Source organism: Nannobrachium achirus (assembly GCF_963921795.1).
Source record: "Nannobrachium achirus genome assembly, chromosome: 13".
Classification (NCBI taxonomy): domain Eukaryota; kingdom Metazoa; phylum Chordata; class Actinopteri; order Myctophiformes; family Myctophidae; genus Nannobrachium; species Nannobrachium achirus.
The window spans coordinates 25,632,690-25,644,579 of NC_137833.1; the positions used below are offsets into that span (position 1 = coordinate 25,632,690).

At 43.0% G+C, this 11,890-nt stretch overlaps 1 protein-coding gene across 1 annotated transcript; it reads right to left on the reverse strand.

Moving 5' to 3' along the window:
• Nucleotides 1-1,617, reverse strand: LOC308296627 (tyrosine--tRNA ligase, cytoplasmic-like; the record flags this gene model as incomplete). Its single annotated transcript, XM_080739957.1, has 1 exon — nt 1-1,617. One exon carries the CDS (start codon nt 1,615-1,617, stop codon nt 1-3), a length of 1,617 nt encoding a protein of 538 aa, XP_080596083.1.
• Nucleotides 1,618-11,890: the final 10,273 nt, after the last annotated feature.

The window sequence follows — 11,890 nt, forward strand, 5'->3', positions numbered from 1 at the left end:
CTAACTGATGTTGCCTCCTCTTATTGTCTTGCATGTGATCTGTCCAAGTTTGGTCATCAAGTGGTTCTGCTTCCACTGGGCGACGCCCTCCTCTGACACCTTCAGGTCCGCCTGTAGCTTCTCCCAGACCTTCTTCTTTGGGTGGAGCATCTCGTCTGGTTCCCCCGCCTCGTATCCTTCCACAAACACCCGGTCTCCTGGCCTGGAGCCCTCTGGTGGGTCCAGAGGCTCCATCCTCCTGGGCCCCTCCCCTTCCACTGTGGATGAGCACAGAAGCATGGCTTCAGACTCCACCCCCCGCATCTTCTGAGGCTTCAGATTGCAAAGCATTAGCACCATCCTGTCCTGCAAGTCCTCCTGGGAAATGTAGGCCACCAGCCCACTAACTACTGTCCTTGGCTCCGCTTCTCCCACGTCGATCTTCTCCAGGTACAGCGAATCGGCATTGGGATGCTTCTCCACGCTGACAATCTTGCCCAACCTGATGTCCAGTCGGGAGGGCACCAACTCATCATCTCCACCTCCACCTTCTCCTCCAGCTTTAGCAACACCCTTCTTCCCAGCTGATGCTACCGCTTTCTCAGAGCGGCCGGTGGGGTAGGCCGCGGCGGTCAGTTTGCGGAGCTCAGGAGACTCAAACCTCTTCCTGATTGGCTCCAGGAGCGCGTTGAGCGAGACCTCCACCGAGGCCTTCAAGTCTCCCGGGTGGATCGACTTGTCCGCAAAGTCCCGCTCCACCTCCTCGTACGTGCCATAGACTTTGTCTCCGCCATACTCTGCGTCCCTCTTGACGCAGAGCTCTCCGTGGAGTGGGAAGAGAACATGCTTGACAAAGGACAGCACTCCGTTGTTCTGGACGTTGCCCGGCTCGCAGAAAGCCCTCTTCAGCTTCATCTTCACCTCCCGCTCGTCGTCCAGGAGGTCGATCTTCGACTCGTCTTGGGAGGAGCTCATCTTGCCGCCTGTCAGTCCCGGCACCATGGGGTTCATCAGATGAACGCGTTTGGCGTAGCCCAGGGCGGGCAGGTGCTTCTCCGCAAACGTGAAGATCTTCCTCTGGTCGACTCCTCCGAATTGGGCGTCCACTCCGAGGTACTCCTCATCCAGAGCCTGCAGCGCTGGGTACAGTAGACCGCTCAGCAGGGGGTGCTCCACTTGTTTGACCACCTCGGCTCCGGCTTTCTTAGCGTCGTGCTCGGTGACGGTGGACGATAGGCGGTATACGTCCAGCGTGTACTCTCGGCCCAGCTGGTAGTCCGTTCCCTTGACGAACGTCAGCTTGTCCGGCGGCGCCCCGACACTCTCCAGCATGGCCTTGATGACCTCCTCGTAGTACTTCACCCGGAGCTCCAGCAGCTCCCAGGGTGCCTTCATGTTGTCCAGGTAGGCGTGCAGGTCGGCGAACAGGACGGTCACCTCACAGCCAGCCTTGAGGAAGTCGGCGATCTTAGACATGGGCACAAAGTAGGCGACGTGGGGTCTGCCAGTGGTGGCCGTTCCCCAGTACAACTTGAGCTCTCGCTCTTGGAGAACATGATTCAGCCGATCCTCGCCCAGGACCTCCTGAAGGTTCCTGGTGATCAGCTGGAACTTCTCCTCTGGACTCAGCTCTGCCATAACCGTTCAAATGCTCCGTCGAGGTGTTAACATTTATCTTTTAAGCTCTCCAATACAGATGGATCTGCTTGTCTAGATTAAATGACATCTTACGTTGCTCTTATCATCCTGATGAGGTCACGACGATCTCATCACCACCACTGTCCCAAAGCATAAAAAAAAACGTTAATTAATTAATTAGTAATGCCAAGCAGGGCCTTGGTGAGTTAGGGCCTTGGTTTAATGCCTGTGGATCTCCATATATGGGCATAAGGGGGTACCCTAACATTCTCATTTTCGGCCTGGGATTTATGACATCAGAAATCTCCATGTATGGGCATAAAAGGTTTTTTCTTTTTCTGGGAATGACCATATATGGACTTTTATACCCTGAGAAATCTCGTAGCTTGTCTGACTGTCAGTATAAGAAGGATGTCACGTGACATCCTTTTTATGCCCATATATAAGTAATTCTGAACCACATCACTGTGACTCACTGACATCACGTGACATCACTTACTGTACAGCCAGACAGTCAGACAAGCTACAAGGTTTTTCAGGGTATAATGCGACCTTCGGTCGCAACAATTAATAGTTATTATAGATGTATGTCCCTATCAGTATGTCCCTTTTCCTATTGGACAATATTAACTCCTGTGACATCATGTGGGTCTATACATTATCATACTACTTAGCATGCTACTCAAACCCACACTGTTTCTTCAGGAACAGTATTTTATATTGTGAACTGTTTTTACATTTTCATATACATGCAGGTTACGCAGGTTTGATTTGAATTACATTAGATTATGGTAAATTAGGCTAAATTAGGTTAGGTTGTACTTTACTTTATTCAGCCACAGTATATGGTTGGGTTTGGTTAAGCTTGGTTAAATACATATACAGATTTGACTACAGGTACAGGTAATGTACTGTAGGTGTTTCAACATCATATCATGCCATCCATCTTCTACTACTGTGGGGAAAGAAAATAGTAATGGTGACATGCATAAAAACAACCTGGTAGACTCACTTGTGAGGGAGCTGTATCCCTGTCAAGTACCCAGATGGAAAGTGTAAGGTAATGGCATTAATTGAATGCATCCTCCCACTGAATTATGGCTGGGTCCTTGCTATTATGTCACTGTTTTATGGACTTGAGAGACACCTTCTCCTCTGTCTGCCCCTATCCGCCTTTTACATTGAATAATGCCTAAATTATGGTCCATCATCATATGACAGTGTTGTGCTGAAAATAGCCGACCTACAAGCTCACAAGGGCAAGGCATCTAAATCCTACATAGTACTTTATCGGGGTTGACCACCGGTAAAGTAGTATATCTATATTAGATCTGTTCCTTTTTTCCCTTCACAAAAGCTCTTTGCTAAAAGATTTCTCATCTACATATCCTACACAAGCTCAGAACGTGTCGCGTTGGAGATTATAGATCAACTATTTTTGACAAATGTTTGCCACAGAATCTGCAAGTTCTGAATGCTGGACATGCATGTGCAATTTACTGCAACATGAAGCTGATCAACAAAGAGCATTGTCTTGCAGGTGGAGGTGTTATGATGGATGAACCGCCTCCCTGTTTTAATGAACACAGCTTCTCCTCAGCTCTCCGCTCCCAACCTCTATACCCTTAACAAGGGGTCATGAGGGAATGTGGGAAAGGAGAGCCCGTTAGTGAGGCCGCAGGGAAAGAAAGAGAGACAAGAGAAATATTGGGAGAGTAGAGGAGTAGACTTGTAGAGGTCCAGATTTAGCATTTTTTGTAAATGCTGTAAAATACATTTCCAAAATAACGGATGAAAAGAGCAAGAGATGGAGAGATGCGAGCAGTAAGAGATGAGGAGATTGGAGAGAATGATAGAGAAAATTTAGTGGAAAAAAAAGAGCGCGAGAGGGAGGAAAAAATAGAACAAAGTGTGTGGGGGAGATAGAAAGTGTGTGATAGGAAATGGGGCTATGTGCAGAGAGATGTGTGAGAGGATATCATTACCCCAACAGCGGAGAGGAAATTCATATCAAAATGCAAAGATTACCATTCAGACAGTACAGTGTTGTCACAGGACACGCTCAAGGACACACACTCGCTCATGTTACCATTCTGGGAATGCAAAAGGAGAACATCTATCCTCTGTAACCTACAGTACCAGTAAGACTCCCTAAATCGGGAGATAAGCGACCGCCAGGTCGCATACACAAACTTTGGAAGGCAATCTTCTTTTTCAGATAATATGTGATTGTGTGGGTTATTAAGAAAGTAATTAAAACAATATCTATCTATAAATTAGGGAAATCTACATCTGTGTGTCTGCGTCTGTGCTTCTGTGCGTCTGTGTGTCTGTGCTGACGTCATCCAATGGGAAAGCCCTTGAAAACAAACATCATGAAGTCATCCAATGGGAAAACCCTTGAAAAATCCAATGGGAAAAGTCCAATGGGAAAACCCTTGAAAAAAGGGTGATGTCATAATATTGAGGCATACAGTATATAAAGGTCATGAGAGGGACTGTCTATGCCCGTAGCATAGCATATGCCAGATGGTTATAAATGGGCATAAACGGATTGGTGGATTGATGAGCTTCACATGACACTCTGACCAGACTGTATGTGGGCCAAATTCCATGATTGGTTAGGTTTCACTTCACTGTGAAATGGGCGAAGCGGATACAAACCTCTAGTATACTGCATTGGTATTGAATCTTGAATCTTATTACTTGCACCAGCAGAGTGCGCAAGTACTGCGTTCGGTGGCGTATCTGTTGCATATCTGTTTGTGTTTACCCCGTAGCCAATCAGAAACCAGTATTCTTGGTGACGTAACCATCAACAGCCAATGAAGGACCAGCATTCTTGGTGACGTCATGCTACCGCTTTCTCAGGCTGACACATTAAGGTGACTTGTCTTCTTGTCCTTGGGGGATGAGGGGGAGAGTGGAATCCAATCCAATTCATTCCCAGTGGAAGTCACATGGTTTCATGTCTCTTCCAAGCCTCTTGGCTTAAATCAAGCTTGATGAATTGGACGACGCCCTCCCCCCCTCATCCCCCAAGGAGAGTGAAAGGGTATCACTCAAGAGTGTGAATGCACCCTCGGTGGGGTAGGCCGCGGTGGTCAGTTTGCGGAGTTCAGGAGACTCAAACCTCTTCCTGATTCGCTCTCTTCTCTTCTCTTCTCTTCTCTTCTCTTCTCTTCTCTTCTCTTCTCTTCTCTTCTCTCTGAGACAACTTTCTCATACCACTGACTTGTCAACATGTCGTGTTGCAACACGTTGTGAAGTTGTATATCTGCTATTTCGGCGAATGTTACCCCCCCAAGTTAAACTACTGCTTTGAGGGACCACAGACAATAAGGTTTCACTAGTGACTGTTTCATCTAAATCACATATTTTTAAACTTCATGCCATACCTGAGAATATTACATTAAGAGAATATTATTAATGTCACAATTGGTCTAAAAGTTCACAGGCAGATCTACAAGCTCACAAGCAGATCTACAATTATCTTCTTACTGGTCTCCCTAAACCTTCTATAGAAATGCTGCAACTTATGCCATGACAAACAAAAACAAAAATAATAACCCCAGTCTTGGCCAAATTGCCCTGGCTCCCTGTGGCATACAGAATCGATTTCACAGCTCTCCTACTCATATATAAAACTCTAAAGTGCCTAGACTCCCTAGTGCCTTACCTCCCTCATGAGCCCTGACTGACCCCTGAGACCCAATAAACGACTCCAAAAGGAAAACTGGAGATGCAACCTTTTCCAAATAATGCATCCAAACTATGGAACAAACAATCTAAAGATAGAATATTTTCAAAGCAGCTTCTGCATGTCTACTGTCCACCCATCTGTCCATCCGCAGACCCACCACGATGGAATTTGGCTCAACATCCACTCATCATCCCAGAGTCCACAAGGATGAACTGATTAGAAGTAGGTGGGCAAAGGTCAAGGTCACTGTGAACTCACAAAGCATGTTAATTAAATTCCTGTGGACAGACACAGGTGTAAACTGCATGTTTGATGGAGGCAGGTATACAACCGTGTGGGGTATTTCTAGTTTATTTTTCACAATTAAAGGAAATTATTTACTGTAGGACAAAATGATACTGCATCACAGTTCTATGACTCTGCCAACTAGCTGCAGTTCACAAACATGTAGTGAAGCCTTGGCTAAATGTAAGCTCAAATGAAAGTTATCACTTTATTGAAATGAAATATGTCTATAGTGAGGTCACAGTGAACTTGACCTTTGAACTTTGACAAACCTTTCTAATCAGTTCATCATTCGGGTCCAAGGCGATGCTTGTTCCAAATTTGAAGAAAATCCCTCAAGTTGTTTCTGAGGATGAACATAATATGTACAGTGCATGTGCGTATAGGCCGGACGGCGGACGCACATGCAACCTGGCCATGAACATAATGCTTCTAGCCGTAGCTGTTGCTAGCCGCGCGGAGGTTTAAATGGAGAGGCAAGACAACCTGAGGTGCTTGTACTGTATGGCCTCTACCTAAATACCAACAGAATAGTATAGATCACCATATTACATAAAGGTATATAGGTCCTACTGTATATCACATTACAGTAGAATACAAAAGATTACAATATTACATGAAAAGATTAAGGACAATTATAGATTTAAAACTAATTAAGAAAAGGGTGTAGTGTGTGTAAATGTGTGTACAAGAATTGATGAATGCGCTTCTCATATCAACTCTCTTTTTATCATCTCTCCCATACTCATCCCATTTCTCCTCATCTCATCTTAACACTACATCGCCCCTTCTATCTGACTGCCCCACTTTGGTCTAATTCAGGAAAGTGTTTGAAACACTTTTTCAATAGACCCAATCTGGAAGAGTAATACAATTAGTTAATCGAATTAGATTATCTGGAGGCCCCAATGTATGCTAAAGGAAATCCAATAGGTGGCCACGCTGTGTTTTCTCTGCCCGAGCTAGCTCCAGATGCCTGTCTTCCAAAGGGGAATGAGAGCTCATAGATGAGCTGCTGCAGTTGGCTCAGCAGTAACTGCTGTTTGAAGCCTTTATGTGGTATGTGTCAACAAGATGAACAACTCTGGTTAACAGCACAGAGTAAAAGCCATGGCAGCAGTGAGTACAGGGCAATCTCTCTCTTTCACACACACACACACACACACACACACACACACACACACACACACACACACACACACACACACACACACACACACACACACACACAGTGGGAGAATAAAGAATGCTCTGTCATAGTCATACGGATGCACACACTGAAACATCCGCACTAACGCGCGTGTGCGCACACACACACACACACACACACACACACACACACACACACACACACACACACACACACACACACACATACACATACGACTGAGAAGGGATAGGGAATGCTCTGTCATAGCTTTTATTTAGCTTCATTTTGGTCTGGAGAGTGTTATCTGCATACAGAGAGAGAGAGAGAGAGAGAGAGAGAAAAAGAGAGAGAGAGCCCTGGAGCCATTCAGTGGGCTGTTCTAATGAGTCTTGTGTCTTGCGTCAGACCTATCATCTGGCCCACATGGAATTTGGGGACACAGCACTCAATGTCTGTGGTGTTTTTGGTCAATAAAAGGAAGAAAAGTGGATTTGTATTACTTTTGTCTTCTAAAGTGCAGCATTTATTTATGCATAAATGTTAAGAGACCCACGGTGTGACAGTGTGATCCAAACACAGAGGCTGCTGCCAGGCTTGTTGCACAATAGTCTATCAAAGTTCAACAAAGCTCCTTCTCAAGGAGAGATTTGTCAGTCCATATCAAATCGATGCAGTGGAGTAGAAATAAAATAATCTAATCGAAGATTAGAAATACTCAAGTAAAAAGAATACCTCAAAACTGTACTTGAGTACTGTGCTTGAGTGCATGTAGTTATTTTCCACTAATGCGGGCCGGGGTATAGATCTGATCAGTGGTTCTCAACCTGTGGGTCGGGACCCCAAATGATTTTAGGGGGTCCCCAGATGATTAACTTAAAGTGATAGTTCACCTATTTTTGACATAAAGCTGTGTGAAATACTTGCCATTAAAACAGTGGTTATAAATGTATTAATTGATTACCAGAGTCCTGTGGTCAGAGTTCTGGTCAGTTTCTAATGAATATTAAGTAGTTCCAATGGGGTGGGGGCCATTTGGCGTGGCCCAATCATTGAAAATAGATTAATCCACAAAACTAGCTTCATTTGTATTGTTGGCCTATTTCTACCATATAGAGCGAGGTTTCGTTCTGATCAGCTGCCTGCAAAGCACCTTGTTTTGGGGAAATACGTTGCAGTGGCGTAGTGATACTGGACACAAAAAATAGTACCATGTGACAGAGGGGTCAAAGTTGAACGAAAGTTGGTCTATTTGGTAGAAATAGGTCAACAATACAAATGAAGCTAGTTTTGTGGATTCATCTATTTTTAATGATTGGGCCATGAGCCCCTGCCAAATCACCGGAACTACTTTATATTCATCTAAAACTGACCAGAACTCTGACCACGGGACTCTGGTAATGGATTAATACATTTGTAACCACTATTCTAATGGCAAGTATTTCACACAGCTTCATGTAAAAAATAGGTGAACTATCACTTTAATGTGCAACATTGTTTTCTCGCTCAACAGTAAACAAACCAGCATAAAGTTCAAGTGTATAGAGGGAATATGCACACACAAGTGACAATTTAAGAACTTTTCAATACATCTAAAATGACAAATTAACATTGGTCAAATTGTCAACTATTAGAGGCAGAAATTGTGAAAATAGCAGATCTATACCTATACATCTATACCAACGCGAGGTGTTGTGAGCCTGTAGATAGGCTATTTTCACAATAGAACCATGTTATACAAAATGTAATTTCTCAACTCTTAGTGCTCGTCAGGGTGGGTGGTCCCCAGTTAAAATATGGTTATGTTGGGGGTCGCAGCCTGAAAAGGTTGAGAACCACTGGTATAGATGGCAAATTTATTGTAGTTAAGTATAGATTACCAGCTCAAAAATATGCTTCTGTAAGGGTCAATTTTAAACGAACACTCAGGATTTTGTGCTGTACGGTAGGTGTGTTCTCCTAACTCCTAACTGCTGTCCTTCTATAGCTTTGGGAATCCAGGTTGAGGAATGAGGGGGTCAATAACACCATGACCCATAGTGAGCTATCACCTGCTTCAAATTACCTACAATTTCATTTACACTTGTATCGCACCATTTATGGTTGTGTTAATAAATAGGGAATGTGTCCTAATCCATCATAATACCTTGTGGACATTCACCATGGTATGTACTGTAGGGTGTTGGCCTTCTCCTTTAGTGACCCTTTCCCTGTTTGGAATTTAATTTAATTTAACCTTAAATATTTTTCTTTAATATGTATGTTACAAATTGCATGGACAGTATATATTTTTTTTACCGCAGAAGTAATGTACATGATGCTGTTTTAAAGTAGTTAACTACTAGCATCACATACTGTAGTATAAATTAGGGCTGCACAATTACAAAAAGGGTCTACTCTGTTCTATTTTTGTTATTTATCTGTGCTTATTTTTCTATTTTCTTTTTGCAATGTACCTACATACCATTGGTTTTATTTTAATATTTGTCGTAATTTTTTATATTTCATGAAAGAAATGGAAGGGGGAAAAAAAGGCAAAACAATATCTCGCTTTATTCTGATCGTACTGCTTTCTTTTTTCTTTTATTCTTTTTTTATTTTTACCTTTTCTTTTAATGTACCTTGCTTATCTTTATAAGAAATGTGCTACTATATCTCACAATATATTTCCACAGCAGAACAGTAAAGAACACCTAGACCTCCTTCTACCATGATGTTCGGCAGCCCTATATGTTGTTAATTTATTTCTATTTTATTTTTTTTGTTTTGTGTTTGATATATGTGTGTTAATTGTTTGTTTAATGTCCTTTAACTTTATACTTGTCAAAAAAAAAATTTAAGTGAAAAAAAAAAAAAGGGCTGCACAATTATTAGCTGAAATTATATTGCTGATATTATGTCAAAATTCATTCATTTCATCAAAATAGGCTTGCACCGCAGCCTTTGTGTTCAGATCTGTAAGTAAGTCAATCTCTTTGCAGTTGCACAAACAGACATTGATGATCTGGAGACCTAATTCAATCCAGAATGATTTACAGTAAGAGCTCCAGCCAGGGGAGTCACACCAAATTCTGGGCCCTGGGTACAAGGATTCACTCACATTTTGTGCTTTAACTATTGAAAAATAGCACATATACAAGCTCACAGCGCGGCACCGAGTGCCGCACTGTGAGCTTGTAGATCTGCATTTTTTTTTTAATGGTGAATATTTCAAATCCTTGTTTCTATGTCAGTGGTGCGCAAACCTTTTCATGTGAAGGACCCCCAAAATGATATGTATTTGGCCACAGACCCCCATCTCAAAATATTTAGTTCCAGGGACCCCCCAGAAGTAAAATTTGAGTTACAATTGTTCGCTTAAAAAGTTCAAAGATTTGAAGACATTTTCACAACTTTTCAAAAATAGCAGATCTACAAGCTCGAAGCGTGGCAGGCGTTGTGAGCTTGTAGATCTGCTATTTTTCAATAGTTAAAGTATACAATAATGAAGGTCCCTCCACCTTGTGCCCTAGTAACTCAGTCCCACTCCCCCCCCCCCTTGTGACGCCCCTAAGAGCTCCAGCAGACCCACCACTGAGTTGGACTCTTCCAGAAGAAAGCTGGAGAGGAGAGGTTCTCTTTTAGCTGCCATACCCCCTGCCCCTGCTTTGGATCAGTTTGTGTTATTACACCTGCAAGCAATGAGCCATCCAGTGAGATCTGCCTCACTCACACTGGAGAAGAATATTGGGTTTCTCTCTCACCCCCGTTCTCTGGTCCTAGCTCTCTCTCTGTCTCTCTCTCTATTCTCTCACACATTCTCACTGTTCTCTTCTTCTGTTCTTTTTTATGGTGTGTTTCTGATGTTTATTATTACATACATTCCAAAAAATTTACATCAAAAGGGGGTTCTTAATAAAAGTATCATGATGACACTTTAAACACTTAAACCCTATATACTGTACTTTATTAAAAAGTAACCAATCTACAAGCTGCTATGAGCAGAACAGAATGTTCGCAGATTAACACTATAGGGTTCATGTGGTTAATCTTTCCATGGATCTTTTCCACCTATTTTGCCAATGTTGGCCAAATGAACAATTAGGGCCTTGCTCAGGGGACCTTAACAGCAGTTTCCACCCTAGTTTTTCCTCAACACTGTTCAATATTATTCCACGTCTATCTTTTCACTGTTCTGTTAACATACTGTTGTCAGCACCATAATCATTAACCATAGTCAGCAGCATAGTCCTTAACATTGTCAGCACCATAATCCTTTACATTGTCAGTACCAGAGTCTTTATTCCTTAACATAGTCAGTACCATAGTCCTTAACATTGTCAGTAACATAGTCCTTCCTTAACATTCTCTCTCTCTCTCTCTCTCTCTCTCTCTCTCTCTCTCTCTCTCTCTCTCTCTCTCTCTCTCCCTCTCTCTCTCCCTCTCTCTATACCTCCCAATTAATAGTCTTTGTTAAAATGGCAGTGTATCCAGGTGTGAAAACAAATCATACTCTTGCAAATGAGACAACAAGGTCATGTTAACTTTAAAAACACTTCAATGTATGATTGGCCCCCAGGCCAGACTTTGGACATGTCTGAACCTACTAACAGGCATCGCTCAAAGTCAATTAAAACTCTGCCAAGGAAGAAAAGTCTCCATGCTCTCTCTCACTCTCTCTCTTTCTCTTTTGCTTCTACCTTGCCTTTGATATTTGGACAGGCTTGAAGAAAGACTCTTGATAATAAACTCCAGAGCACATCGATTATGCCCTCGTCATGTCGTTTTCTTCCACAAACCCTTCTTCCCCTGCCAGTCTCAATGTACCAGCAGGCAGGAGGCCAGTGTTTCAAAGGTCAGCAAGTCCTCCTCACAAATCCTGCCGATTGTGGTGTGGGCTGATTTTGCAGGACACCTGATAGGAGTGTGATTCAGCCAGGGGGGAGCTTCGCCCAATCCTTTGTCTTACAACAGAGGCTACCAAACTATACAGTATTCAGGGTATCTGCACATTTCTAATTTAAGGACTTTTAACACCTTGTTTAATACCAAATTGGTGTAATTGTCAAATATTATGTAGGAAAGAGGAAAACCTTGTGAAAATAGCCCATCTACATGCTCACAACGCCTCGCAGTGCGAGGTTAATTCATGTTGAGCA